This window comes from Ixodes scapularis, unplaced genomic scaffold, assembly GCF_016920785.2.
Source record: "Ixodes scapularis isolate PalLabHiFi unplaced genomic scaffold, ASM1692078v2 PGA_scaffold3__209_contigs__length_174095766, whole genome shotgun sequence".
In the NCBI taxonomy this organism is placed as follows: domain Eukaryota; kingdom Metazoa; phylum Arthropoda; class Arachnida; order Ixodida; family Ixodidae; genus Ixodes; species Ixodes scapularis.
In genome coordinates, this window is record NW_024609868.1 from 27,988,119 (window position 1) to 28,003,254 (window position 15,136).

General features: G+C 45.9%; 1 protein-coding gene across 1 annotated transcript; it reads right to left on the reverse strand.

The window, feature by feature from the left end:
* Positions 1-3,956: 3,956 nt before the first annotated feature.
* On the reverse strand, positions 3,957-6,829 carry LOC115310965. The gene is made up of 2 exons (XM_040220336.1): positions 6,809-6,829; positions 3,957-6,587 (listed from the first exon to the last, which is right to left on the reverse strand). The coding sequence occupies exons 1-2, from the start codon at positions 6,827-6,829 to the stop codon at positions 3,957-3,959; spliced, it is 2,652 nt and encodes an 883-aa protein (XP_040076270.1).
* Positions 6,830-15,136: the final 8,307 nt, after the last annotated feature.

The following is a 15,136-nucleotide window of genomic DNA, read 5'->3' on the forward strand; positions in this document are numbered from 1 at the left end:
CTACTCATCTCCAACTCCTCAATGTACAAAACAACTAATCTTGGAGTACAGAACAACGAGCGGAACAAACATAACTGCAAAAGTATCGCACGGCGAGCAGTTCCCGCACGCCGCATATCGTGTCGTCTGCTACGGAGAGGAGAAAAAGAAAAGAAAAACACGCACGGTCGGGTGTAGCCACGTGACTTCCGCCACTCACTCTCTTCTCTCCACTTCATCGACCTCCGTCGCGTTTCGGTTTCGGTTTCGAGCAGTTGCGTCTTTTGGCTTTATTAAAAAAATACGCTACTCTGTTGCAAAATATTAATTGGGTAGTCCTCCGACACCATAATGAAGCGTCTGGCAAAAAATAAAAAAATTTTTTTGAGGGGTGTCTTTAACCATTTTGTTCTTAGCCCGAGACTGAGGCAGGAAAAGAGGAAAGTTTCAAAGTAGAAGAAAAATGAACAGTCGAGGACACGTCTCAGTCTCAGTCGTGTCCTCGATTGTTCATTTTTCTTTTACTTTGAAACTTTCCTCTTTTCCTGCCTCAGTCTCGGGCTAAGAACAAAATGGTGTACTTCATGTTAGCACGAGGTATTGAATCATTATGAATCTTTGGCGTCATGTTGGTGATGTTTGACAAGGTCATATCTCAAGCGACCGCAGCCTTTTATAGTGCAGTACTTTTTCTTCTGATATGGACCTCATCTACAGATTCTGTACTTTGCGGCAGCTCTAGCTCTTTCTGCTGTTGTCGGACTGTCTCCTGCTGACAGGCATTCGTAAGTGCTTCCATTGACCAGTGACAAGTGCAGTTGTAGTAGGTTTTTTTTAAACCATTCAGTTTTCCAGGCCGATACACAAGCAGTCTTTGATGAGTTCTTCTCTCATTTCACCGAAGTTGCCTGTATCGGCTAAAATGTGCCTTGGAAAGAAGTAGGCTTTGTAGTGCACTAGTGTGACTTCAATCTTCTTGGAGCTTTCGGGGTTTAGACTGTGTCTCAGCTGAGCCTAAGTGAAAGAAAGCACAGCGAAGGCTACCACACAAGCAAAGTAGAACGCAAAGTTGACACTCGGGCGCTTCTGCACCCCAGGCTTGTTGGGCTTTCTTTCACCCAGTCTCAGCTGAGAGGTTCATTCAAGAAAGCCGGCCCTGGACATAAGCTTACCGGCCATAAACTTGTCTGATGGTTGCTGAGGTTTTATGTGACTGTGAACTAGAAGGACTGACCAGCAGATTCCAGTGATGTGATTGACCTAAGCTGTTTTGGAGCACCTTTCGGAGCAGCCAAAACAGCGTTTTGGAGCAGCTAAAGTGGACTTTGGAACAGCCAAAACAGTGTTTTGGAGCAGCTAAAACAGTGTTTCGGAGCAGCAAAACTGGCTTTTGGTGCATACATTCTTAGAAAAATAAAAATGTTTATTTTTAGTGCTGGACAAACAAAGAACACTTTGCTCGCCGCAATAAACAATTTATAGTCAAGGTAAACCACCTGGGAGTCTTTCAACATGTAACTGAAAGGCCAATGACATGACACATTTTGCAATGCTTCAGTTAAATTATACATATATATATATACCCGCTATAGGTAAATAAAAACCAAACTGCACATATTAAAATTTATTTGAAAATGACCAACTTAGTAGTAAATATCACAGCATTAGGTTGTCTAGTTATGTAATAAATGGAAGCAGTCTCTAACTGTTGATACACGTGACCACTGCAGTGCAGTGCAAACTTGTCGTGCGAGAGGAGATTGCTGTTCGATCGAAACCATGCCAGTCCACTCCGTCGCCAACTGGTTCCCAAAATTGTAAACAAAATGTAACTGTCCAGCATACAAAAAAAAAAAAAAAAAAGAAAAGTCCATTTGCACATGCTTGTTAGATTGGCTAGCGAGGTACAAGCTAAACACATCAAAAAAAGAATATGAGTGCATCGATGCAAGACATCACGAGCGAGGGTCAAGAAGTTCTTGAAGCGCTTGGTGTAACGACTGATCTTAAGAGAAACAAGCGTGTTGTCCGGGTTCAGAGTGCAGACATTGCCTTCTTTGCTTTAGCTCACTTCTCTTCACCGAGTCCCTTTCGCGGCAGATTTTTTACGTACCTGAGTCCCCCTCGAAAGAAAGCGTACCAAGAGAAACCTTGGTAATCAGTACTTCGACACAGCAGTCTTTGAGCTTGAGGGATTTTTCGAGCAGCATATTGAACAAGAACAGGAATGTTGATGAATATTAGGGCGGTCTTTGCGTTTCAGTTTAGAAAGCGCCATATGTGTAGCGACGTTGGGATGGCAACACCCAACGTCGTGCAACCATGGCGACTGGCAAGCAGGGACCAAATATAGTTTTCCCACAGCCGTTGCTTTCAGGAGCAAGTGCTTCAGCTCACAATGTAACTCCCGCCACGCAAAAACGTGATTTCGTTTCACAGCATGATGGCATGGATGGTACCCAGCACCCGAGCGTCGGGGCGTCCGCAGATGTCCGCCTCTATCGTCGAAAAAGTTTTAAAAAAAAGATGCGAGACGATGAGAGCGCAAAACGCGAGACTGTGGTAAAAACCATGCAAGATCGGATGAACGATTGATGAAGGGTACTTTGTGTCAGGCGGCCGCTTGCACCACCTAGCTATGTGTGCCCATTATGGTACTCAATATAGTTTCGGTTTTGAAAGTCCTTCGGCGCAGGCTTGTTACAGATTACCCATATTTCTGCAAAATGTAGCAGGATGTAGCAGGGTTAGCCCCATGGTGCAGTTTGGCGCAATTGGCGCAGCAATCACATCACGGAGATTCCGTAATCTTCAGCTTTGTATTTATAGCTGTCATCAGGGTTTTCCCCAAAAATATTTGAGAGGTGGACATCGAAAGGGAGGGGGACTGAGAGGAAGGGGCTCTAAAGCGCACTTAAAAACGATGCGCGGTATTTTTGCACTTTCTTGGTCACACTGTGCCCTCGTAGCAATGATGCCAAATGCAGGCATCAGCTTGATAAGCATGGTGCTGCGAGATTCGCTCGATGTGGATGCTCCAAAGCACTATACGCTTCAAAGACTGCATCTTTTTGTTTATCCACGGCAGAATATAGAGTTCGCCGCTGCATCACATTTGGGCTAGTGGGCGGCAGACCCACCACCACCCACTGTGGCGAAAACGAAACCCTAACTGTTATTAAACACGAAGCTAGCTCAGAAATATTGGCTGGTGTCGCAGCAATGCTTTGCTGTTCTCCATTTATCCTGAAGCTGACAGTGCAGTGTATGCTGCGCTCACGCCGGACCAATTCATGGCCTGGCTTTTATCACTTGACCTCGTTCTCCGCTCGTGAGTACGTGAAGGGAGGGGGGAGGTGTGTCCATGAGGTGCAAGGTCGACAGTTGACTGGTCCAATGGGTATGCAGCTTCCACCGCACCGTCAACCGGGAAGTAAACGGCGTATAGCGGTTGCAAGTGGTTGTAATGCAATGTAACACAAATGTATAACCAGCCGTATGTTCCACAGAGAAGTCAGCTCTCTCTCTCGTATACCACTGTAGCGATGATTGAATACAATGTCTATTTAGCAGCTTATTAGATCTTCGCTCACTCCTCTACAATTTTTACTTGATATTGGTACACCTTTTTCAGAACATGCAAGTAGAAAGAACAAAAAGTGTTTTTTACTCTATAGTTTGCATTATTCATCTTTTAGAAAATGGTTCACCAACCTTTGTCAGAAACTACGTATCACTGCACCTTTACTGCTCTGGAGAGATTGTTCTTCCCTGCTTGATATTTCATGGTTTTGTTATTTGGAAATCACAATATAACAATATGTAGTAGCTGGTCAAACCAAGAAGGAAGTAATAAACTTATATAATGCATGTTAATAGGTCAAGTACTGTCCACTTTCACAAATATTTCGAGAAGTAAATAGACAAATACATAATGCCAGTCATTGGAGATTTCTTGACAGTTTGTGTTTGTGCCACTACTTGCTCTGGCTTAGGACTTGCAACTTCCGCACATTTTTTTTAGAGGCTGCAGCGTCTTGGATAGCCTCATTTTGGTTCCGGCAGTAGTTAGCAAGGAAAGTGTTAGCTGACACACTCAAGATGTGCGTCATCACAACCTTGGGGTCATGTCCAAAGTCGCACACATCCAGGTCGTCATACTTGGTCAGCATCTCCCTAGTGACAGACATAAGCAGTCCCTTCTGGTTTCGAACTGCAAAGAACTGTGCTGCATTCTCCTTGTCTGTGAGCTTTTCCAGCACTAGCTGTGTGTGGAGCACGGCATTCACGACTACGGCTTGGGGAAATTTCAGCCCTCCCCGGGAGATTCCTTTGATGAGGCTTGCATCGTCGAGCTCAATGCTTCTTTCTTCCAGGGTGAGGTTTTCTTCGCAAGCATCGCAACCAAGTTTTTTTAGGACTGCATGGGCACAGTAGCCTGCAATATAGGTAATCGCAGGCATCTGATCATGTTTGGCAGCGATGTCAGTAGCATCTACTGTGATGCTGAACTGGTTGCGTTCCTCCTGTGTCACCTCTTCGTGTGTTGCTTGTTCTTGTGCCCTGCCAAGTAACTCTGTGGCGGGCACCAGTGGTAGCATCTTTTGCAGCCTGATCTTCGTCTCCGACTCATGCAACTGGCGGATGGAAATGTGGTATTGTGTCCCAGCAAGCCTCCTGTACTTTCCAAATCTGGCTTCCAGAGAGTCTGCTTGAAATTTGCCGAGCAGAACATAGCTGAAACCAAGCTCCCTGAGGCAGTAGATGGACACCTTTACCAGGGTGGAGCAAGTCAGCCTGAGCGCTTTATGTGTCTCATTGGTCAGTCTCCCACTGTCTGTGTCCATTGCTTCCCAGGTGTCGAGCCACTGGACCATGTCACTGAGGAACTTGAGCTTCGGATCTGCCACAGAGCTGACAGGCTCCTGCATTGGATCTCGCAGCCTCTGCCCTTTCAAGGGGGTCTTCACATTCGCCACTTTCCACCACCTCACAATCAGCTCGATGAAGTCAGCCGTTTCCAGGACGTGCTGGATGCCGAGGTCGTGGCCAAGTGTCCTTAAAGCTTGCACGACGTGGTCATTGAAGATTTTCAAGACCAACCTCACATTTTGGCGCTCCAGACTTGATGGATGTAGCGCCTTGGCACTGAGTCCGTAGCCAAACTTAGCCAGTTGGTCAGTCTCGTGAAGCTGTAACTCCCTCAAGGCATCAAATGAAGCTTGTTGTTGTGATGTGGCAGGAGTCGCCGTTTCGATGCTTTTGAAGCTTGGGAATGCGAAGCACTTTCCAGGAGTTCCTTGGCTCAGCCAGTTGTTGCGAATGCATTTCAACAAGTGTACAGGGTCCACAATGAAAAAGAGGGGCCTGTCTGTGTCTGCTGGGTGGCTGTAGACCATATCGAATTTGGCGTGGGTGGCGAATTGTGACATCATCTTGCGGTTGATGGCATTATTGTCGGTTACGACGGCGATGATCTTGAATCCTAGTGCCTCTAGCCTTAGAATAATTTTCTTCACGAAGCAGTGCAGCTGTTGGGCATCTATCTGGCACACAGGGAGGACATGTACGACATCTTTGTTGGATGACAACAGGCTCTGTATCATGAACACATGTGCTGTTCGTGCTGCTTTGCATGAGTTGGCAGAGCTGCCTTGGACATTTCCTCCCTTATAATCGATGTAAGGTTTTAAATGTACTTCATCCAACATGAGGGTGGCAACTTTTTCGTGATCCTCAAGGTGTTCACTTTGCTTTTTTATGTAAGACAGAAGCTGTTCATCGTCTTGCTCTGTTGAGGGGTTCAGCTGTTGGTTGGAACACAGTCTCCTGATCGTAGAGGGATGTGGCAGCATGATACGGGAGGTGCCCCTCATAAACTTGTACGCGTGCGGCGAAATGGTGTATATGAGGCTTGCAAAAATGAGAAAGTCTGGTGCATACTTGGGCTTTTTTCTCAGGAGCACATCTACCTGTTGGCATAAAAATGCCAGTGCGTCTGCGATGTCTTGAACTTCATTGTCATTCCTGAGGTCATCAAGTAACGACAGGATGAGTCCAAGAATGGCGTCCTTCTTCTTGCTGGTGCCAGATGATGTGGCCGACTTGTCGAATGCTCTGATGTTGTCGAGCAGGTCAACCAGCGTTTTCAGACTGGTGATGGTGGTCGGTATCCAAAAGTCGCCTGAAAGCTTGGTTGTCTTTGTGCTGTAACAGTATACTGATACCGTTAAGTCAGGCTTCACAGTAACGGAGTACTTCAGCTGTGGAGCGTTGTTGGGGTCTTGGTTGATGTTCAGGAATGTAACACCTTGGTCGTTTTGAATGCAGTTCCAGAAGGGAGTAGCATTGATGTCTTGGATTTGGTCTATGAGTTGGTCAAATGAGATATCATTTTCCTCATTGGGTTCTCTTGGTCTCTTTTCAGGTGGCTCTGCCAGTGGTGGTTCTTGGGGCAGTGAAGAGGTGCTGCAGGCAAATATTGTCGGCACAGCATTGCTGGAAAGTCTCGGTCTATCGAGACGGGCTTGGAGGACTGCTCCGGTTCTGGGGTCTGTGTACTGTGTTGACGTGATCACGAATCTGTCTTCAAAGTGTGCTGCACACACCTACAATAAAGAAAGTATGACTGTTTCATGTGACTGCTGTTATGTGGTAGCCAAAGCAGCTGTAGAATTTGGTGAAGAATGTGAAATAATTTTGTAGTGATTGTAGTGAGGCATTTGACTGTTTAATTGCCTGTTACGAAAAAAAATGTCTCCACTTTTTTTCTTTTTTGAGAATAAAATTTCTGGCATTATTGAATTTTAGATGGTTGTTCTTGATTTACGATTAGCTTTTTATAACGCATGTTCGCCACTGAAGGCATGAATATATTTCCTCAATCCAAACTGACCCTTTAGCGAAGGAAGCTAGTAGATTGTCCTTCAAATGATGTAAAAGCATAGATGAGTGCCATATATTTGCACTACATTTCAAGTAGTGCAAGAAAGAGTGAATAAGGAGAGTTGTACATATAAAACAAAACTAAGTAATCGAGGTGCTTATATATATTATTTCCATTTTGAATGCTGGTGTATCAAAGCTACATTTGTTTTTACTGTACTGGAGTGCTCTGTCAATGCTCTGTGCACTGTATGTTAGTTAAGCAGAGAAGTTTATATTGCTGGTGGCCCACATCATTCAGCATATCCCGTCCACCGTAAATTACGGGCTTGAGTTGAGCTTATTGGTGAATTATACTATAATTATAAATAATATATGCCTAATAATAAATATAATGTAAGTCTGTCCCCTTTTCTCCCATTTTTTTCCTCTTTTTTTTTTTCTTGTTCCATAAGTTCATCTAACCATGCGTCAATCGAACCTGGCCGAACCTGGCACCTTAGTTGGGGTTCCAGTTGGACTCCTCGGGCAGCGACAACTCTAACTAGCAGTTGTTTTGATATTCTCTCTCATCAAATATTCAGCTTTTAATTTCACAGATTACTAAAGTCACGTGGAATATAATACTTCAGTGTTTTTCTTGGGGTAGAGAGGAGTGCATGACTACAAAGGAACTATAAAAGAGGTGAAGGTGTTCTCCAGTGGTTGTGCACTGTTGGGACTACCCCTGAGGAATGAGCCTGTAGCGTAGAAAAGTGCCTGCACTGTATGAACGCACGTGCGAGACCGGAATGCGCAGAGCGTTGGGCTGGTTGGGCACGCGTCTCTAGCTTTTTCTTAATTCGCTCGCACGGGACACCGTTCAAAACAAGAAAAACACGATCAAAACATGAGGACTACGCTTCGATTTAGTGGAGTCCGTATTTCGAACGTTGCCGGCACGCAACATCGAAACAGCTGCCCGGTAGGGCCCATTCACAGGGCAGCGTTTTCTTACGCTACGTTACGAATGCAAGTCTCCTCGACTTCGACATTCGTGCTGCATATGTGCCGTGCGCGAAGTTACACTGAACCGGTTGTCATATGCGCCATCAAGCACGGAATATGCAATTCCTGTACCGTGGTGCTCTGAAAAGGTTGCGAAATTACATATCGTACCCCGCGTCAATTTTTCTGTGCGACGTTGAAACTTTCTGATCGGCTCGCAGCTCGACTGTATGATCAGCATCACGCCGACGATGTCGTTAGTAACTCGGCGCTGCAGCACTGCGGAAGCTACACTTTCTTCGTGAACGGTGGGTATAGTAAGCCCAAATTGCGACAGAACGTCAGCTTGCAGATGTACCTGCCGAGTTCGCGAGTGCGCTCTTACGTCGATAGACAAGAGGGGAAAAAAAAAAAAAAAAAACTCTTCAATAAAACAAACTGCACTACGTGCATTTCCTCGCCCGTCCTTATCGAGATCCCATCTCGTGTCGAATACGAAAAGAAGTTTCTATCAGTGTAACCTCGTAGTTCTTCAACTAAAGAGGCACAAGAGCCAATGCTTGAATGTACTACGTGCGCACCTTTGAGCGTTCGGACACTACACTCTCCTTCGGCAGTGCTTGCAGCCACTGCTGCCTTCGGGCTTCATCGGCCGGGAACGAAAAAACTGGCACTGAACTATAAGACTTGTGCTTATTTCCTTGGCAATTTTTCACGCAGCAGTGAAACGGCATTTCATCCGATTTTTTCGACCTTCGCGGGTCGAGCGTCTGACGATACAGCGGCAGTGCTGTCAACCGCTCTAGCAGACGATGTAGCAGACGACGGCGCTCATCCGGGCTACCTAGGGGGCGCTCGGGGGATCTACTAGTGATGACGTTTAGAGGAGGAAACGCGCAGGCCTTGTGTTCTAGGTGGTATTGCGTCAGGGAGCACTGTCGGCATCGGTAGGATTTAGTGCACACTCAGTGTGGTTCCCGTGGTTCGCTCTAGTGCACGGCGGTCTGTGAAGAAAACCTGGAAGAAATGGACGACAACGCCGCGCTTTCCTCAGACGTGGGAACTTCATGTTTTTACCCAGACTACGGCTGACGTGAAGGTGCTGCTCAAAGTCTTCTGGTCGGAAATGCAACGAACAAATCCTGACAGCGCTGTCCACAGCTCTAGGCAAGACGACGGTGCGCAACCCAATGCTGCGCATTGCTGCATCGGTCGGCAATTTATGCAAACTAACGTTGTCCGATCGACCGCACGTCTTTAGCCGACCTTTCGCGCAACCTACTACTGCACATAAACGCGGCATGATTGGTGAGACACCAGTTCGCAAAGCGAACACGAGACGACGCACGAAACCAAAACCAAATGTCCGCCACCCCCGGCGCTCGTACATCTTTTTTTTTTTTTTTTTTTTGTCCATGGTTGCTTGATGCTTGTTACGCGCCCGAGTTAGCAGTGCGGGATGCGTTCAACCAGTGACAAACGGAGGGATCGCTTCAGATTATGCTTTTATACACGGTATGAAACCTATTAATTCTCAATTACAACTTCAAAAAATTATCCAACGTTCAAATAAACTTTTTTCATCACATCTCACCACCGAAATGGACCTTTTCCAAATACCGACGGCACCAGGCGGTGGCTGCACGAACTAAAAATCGAGGAAGTGACCTACCTGCGCTACCAATCGATAATGGGAGCTGCGCTACCAGTTGCTTCGCTCTCTGAGCTGCGTCGCGTGCCCAACGCGACTTTAAGGAAATTCGTAGCGTCCACCCAAACGTCGTGTTTTTCTCTCCGTCCACTCTCTTTTTTTGTGTAACACAATTATATATATGCTGCAATTCCGTGTTCTACTCGTCGATCTAGAGCCTCATTCCGAATTTCCTCGATTTTTCGTGCCGACTTCCACCGCTTGGCATCGGGCGCTCGCGCGTGCGCAGAACGCTTCTCGGAAAAGGTCCATTGAAACCAAGAGCGCGTCTATCGTTTGAACCAATCGCCAGACGAGGAGCCCGTTGTCGTCACGCTTCGGCGCGCACCGCGCCTGTTTGCTCGATTGGTGCGGCACCCAGACTTCTGTTCGGACTAGAACTTGGTCAATAGTATCTGAGACGTGCCTGACATCCATTTCAATCGTCGAATAAAACTTCGAAACTGCCTTCATGGTCCCTTTAAAATACGAATCGCACGCAGTCACTCCGGAGGTGACTGAGGCCGCAGTGACTGCGTTCGTTTGTTCACGGAAGAGCGAGTCGTTCACAAACGGTATTGCTTTGTTAATAAATGCAGCACTCCCGACTTGACTCACATCTTTTCTCAAATAAAACATTTGTGCCGTCAAACTCTCCACTTAAACGGCGCAAGACGTGCAGCCTGAGTGTCTATTTCTCTACTTCTTTTGAGCCATGTCATTGTAGTGTTGAATTTACGAACGCGTCCGGTTAACTCGGTGACGTCATGTTGTTGTTGTATTCGGGGTATTGAATGCTCGAAGCGCTCGATTTGATTGCGTTCTTCTGCACGTTTGGTTTTCTTTTACCACTTTATCGTTCTGTTTTATTATTCTGCATATTGTGTTTGTGGATATCGTTGAGAGACGTCCGCTTCTCACCGAGCGACCGCTACGAATTCGCGCGCCACAAACCTGCTTGCAACCCGCTGGCTGAATCAACTGTCAACATGCACTCTGACTCCTCTCAGTGGGAGTGCCGGGTGAAGACACCCGGCACTCTGGTTGGTTGGTGCACTCATTCATTTCTTTTTGAGGTGAATTCGTCGGTGCACAAGTTGAGGTAAAAAGGAATATAACATTCAATCTACCATGCGTCTATTCGCGGACGATTGCTTCATTTATCGGGTAATTTCTAACCCCTTGGATTTTCGCATACTCCAACGTGACCTAGACATTGTCCAGCAATGGTGCACCACATGGTTAATGCAAATAAACACTAACGAAACTCAAGCTGTCACTTTTACAACGAAATTACAAATCGCTCATCACGCGTACATAATTGGAGAGGACCGCATTGAAAACGTTACGTCAATTAAATACCTCGGCGTCCATCTAACAGCTAACTTATCATGAAACCTTCATATTGAAAATGTAATCTGCAAAGCTTTCAGAACTCTCTGGTTTTCTTAAACGCTCTTTATTTCAAGCTAACAAATAATCTAAACTCCTCACCTATACTACCCTCGTCAGGTCGCAGTTGGAATATGCATCCATCATATGGCACTCTCACCAGCTTTACTTAACCAACCATATTGAGGCACTTCAAAATAAAGCTGCAAGATTTATAACCCGCAACCTCTCCCGTATTTCCAGTGTGTCTAAAGGCCCGTTCACACTCTTGCGACCGACTGCGACCGAGAGAGACCAGATCGGTTTTTAAGCCTCTTGCGATCTCTTAGGACCAGCTCCGCTGTAGCGCATCCGGTCCTAAGACGTTGCAAAAGGCTTAAAAACCGGTCTGGTCTCTCTCGGTCGCAGTCGGTCGCAAGAGTGTGAACGGGCCTTTACATAAAACTTAACTTCAACCTAACCCAACTGCAGTACAGACAATGTATTGCTCGCCTGTCATTTTTCCACAAACTCTATCATGGATCATCTCCCTTTAGGACCTCATTCATTCAGCCTGTACATCGTATTTCGTCTCGTGTAGTCCATCTTTGCCCACACTAACTTGTTAAAAAATTCCCCTTTGGTTCTTGCCATCTCCGAATGGAACAGCCTGCCCAGAGAAATTGCGTTAAACACTTCACCTGATATGCTCATTAGTTCTTTTAGTAATATATGCCAACTTATATAGTGCTGCTTTTGGTCATGTTTTCATTCACTGTTCTTGTTATTTATATTGTTAAATTCCTTGTTTAACATTGTTTATGACAACTATATAATCGTTTTTTTTTTCAGTTAACCCAATTGTATGAAACTTTGTACTATCACTCCCCCCCCCCCCCTATGTAATGCCCGTTTGGGCCTTTAGGGTAAATATAAATAAATAAATAAGTAGATATATCGCTCAGTTATCGAGTCACACTGCTGTCAGCTTGTCACAACGGATGAAATTCACGCATGCGCGACGACGTGAGAGTTTTGGCGCTCATCTCGGCCACTGGTAGGACGTTCTGAAGGTCGTCAGGTTCTTTCCATTGTAACGCTAGAAAGCTGAAACCGAAACTAAAATAAACGGTTGACTGATGGGCCGACAGATGGAGCCAGAAGGTTATCTAATCTAGAGTTCCTGTATATGCTACCCGTAGGGAGCCTATACAGGAACTCTAATCTAATCTACGCGCGCGCTCTCTCCCTCTTTCACGAGGGAGAGCGGGACGCGTCTTCCCCAAAAACTTCTGGCCTTGGATGGATATAAAAAGAGCCTTCCAGGCGTACTCGGGGGGAAGGGAGGAAGTGGCCGAGTGGGCTAACGCGTCTCAGCTCGGAGCGTGGAGCGAAAGCTTGCGCTGGGAACCTCCTGGGTTCGATCCCCGCCGCCCCCGCCCGTTTCGATCTGGATGAGTTTCGTACCGGCACGCGTTCGTGTGACCACAACTGCGTGATGCACGTTAAAAATCCCAGGTTAGCGTTTGTACCGCACTGGCTCAATTTCTCATCTACAGCTAAGAGACCGATTACCCGTTGAGGTGCATCTCCATCAAGGCTGTATAAACATAAAGAGCAAGCCAATTTTTTTTTACTCGGGGGGTTGTTCGTTCCTCGCGACAGCCGGAGATTGCGTCTTGACCCAAACCTTACCTCTCCCGGCTGAAGCGTTCGGCGAGCACTGTCGGCCCGCGCTAGAGCAACCTTAAAAGTTACTCCTCGTCGGCTGTCGTTAATATTGCGTGCGGCAAAGTGGTGCAGGTGCGGGGTAGCGAGTCAACCCGACAGATCACCCCGTTGACGGTGCGCGCCACTGCGAACGACGCCATGGATGATCCCCACGTGCTGAGGGTCGAGGATCTGACAACGACGCCGGTGTCGCGGAGCCGTCCTAATCCCGGAACACTCGTCCAGTGTTGTATGCGTTACCGAAAAAAAGTAACTAAATACGTTACTCGTTACTTGCAAATAAATGTAACGCGTTACCGACCTACGTTACCTCAAAATAAAAGGAACGCGTTACCGTTACCGTTACTGATAAAAAGTAACGCACGTTACTGTTGCGTTACGTTTTATTCACGAACTAAAACATTCGCTGTTTCGACGTTTGATATGTACGTAAGCTCCATAGCTAAAATATGTCCATGCGGAAACTTAATTACCCTCTCTTTTTTAGGGTTTCACCCGAATAGTTACAAGAAAAAACGCGGAAGTATATATGAAGCTGATTTATAACATGGAAAACGGGAAAAAGCATGACACGAAGGTGTCATTTTCTTTCCCAGCGGGAAGCGAAACGCAGGCTTCGACGCAGGAATCTCCTAAATCCACCCGAAGCCGGACCTCTTTGGCCTTCCAGCCGAGGCGACGGCGGTAGCGAGGTCAACGAGCCGCGTGAGAAAACCAGTGGTAGGTGGCGTGTGACGTCAAATCTGACGAGCGCCGACGTCAAAGAAAAGTGGAGGGCAGCGGCATTTTTTGACTAAGGAATTTATGACTGGGCACTTAAAAGCGCACAAGAAAAATTAAGATTTAATTTTTTTTAAGTTTTAGGAAGTAAAGTAACGTAACGTAATTTCGTTACACGTTACTCAAAATAAGTAACGTAAGTACGTTACCCGTTACTTCTTTGGAAAAGTAACGAGTACGTTACTACGTTACCAAAAAAAGTAACGCGTTACCGGTAACGACGTTACTTGTAACGCGTTACCGCCAACACTGCACTCGTCCAGGCCTGACGGACAGACGACGACATGTCTGGGGGTGAGCGGCCTCTCCTGACCATCTTCCTGTGGACGGCCATCGTCAACGTCATCTTCCCCGATGGCACCTGGAGCTATCGCCACCCTTAGCGAAAAGTCGTTCAAAATCAGTATACTGAAAGTATACTAATAGTGAACTTAGGGAATGTACTGAAATCGTACTAGTTTCACACTTTTATGAAACAAAATAGTATACCTTTAGTACAACCCAAGCACATATGTAGTATAACATAAGTGCACTTCGAGTGTACTTTTAGCATACTATAAGCGCACGTTTAGTACACTTCATGTATGCTTTTAGTGTACTAAATGTGCACTACCAGTATATATATGCGGAGTGTCCAAGATAACTTGCACCAAACTTAAAAAACAAAACAAACAACGGAGCGCTCTCCGGGAGTGAAACCAACTGTACACTGTTAGAAAGTCTCTTGCGAAAGTGCACGAAATTGTTTTAGTGCGCCTATTTATTTAATTAAGAGTAACAAGCTAACTTTTGAAATCTTCGTTTAAAAGCCAAGGTGTGAAATGGAAAGTTGTAGAGCGCATTAACACCCAATTAAACCATTTTCAACACGGTGCACTTTGCATGCTCCTTTTTCCTAGCCTTCAAAAAAACGCCCGCGAAATACAAAAAATACCGCGTGACAACTCGCTTCCCGAATCGCGGCGTGCGAGCGCGCCGCGAATGTGCGTTCTTTGAAGGCCGGAAAAAAGCACGAAAACGTATTATGTTTCAAACACATTGGGTGTTTCTCAATGCGCCCTGCAACTTTACAATTGATATCTTGGCCTTTAAAAGAATATTTGAAAGGTTAGCTCAATAATCTTAGTTATTTACATAACCAGGCGCATTAAAAAAATCTGTGCACTTTCTGAAGACACTTGCTAACGACAGTTGATTTCACTCCTGCAGAGCCCTCCGGTGTTTTTTTTAAATATGGTGCAAGTTATCTGGGACGCCGTGTATGTCGGGCGTTCTGAATGGAAAGAACGGTCTCAAATTGACCAGACAAATCGGCGCCTGCATTTAAAAAGCCGACTTTTCAAAAGTGTTTCTTTGAACGGCTGTATCCCAACCAGTGAAATTTCATCTCATACAGCTCCATTCTCGTGAAATGTTAAGAAACGCCGTTGATAACTCAATTGATGATGATAATGCAGAGGCGCCACCATCGGGAGATGCACTCTTAAAAATGAGTCAGGAAATTAACGAGGAAATCTTTGGCAGCTCTATTCCTCGTAAGAATGACATACCGGCGTCTTCTGAAACTGTGTGAGAAAAGCCATAAAGAAGAGGTTTACCATGATGGAACTTAACCCGAGACTGGGGTAGAAACAGAAACTTAAAAGTAGAAGGGACAGAGACAGTGGATGGTTTGCCCCTGTTCGTAGTATTGCTTGAGGGGGCGTCCCTTTG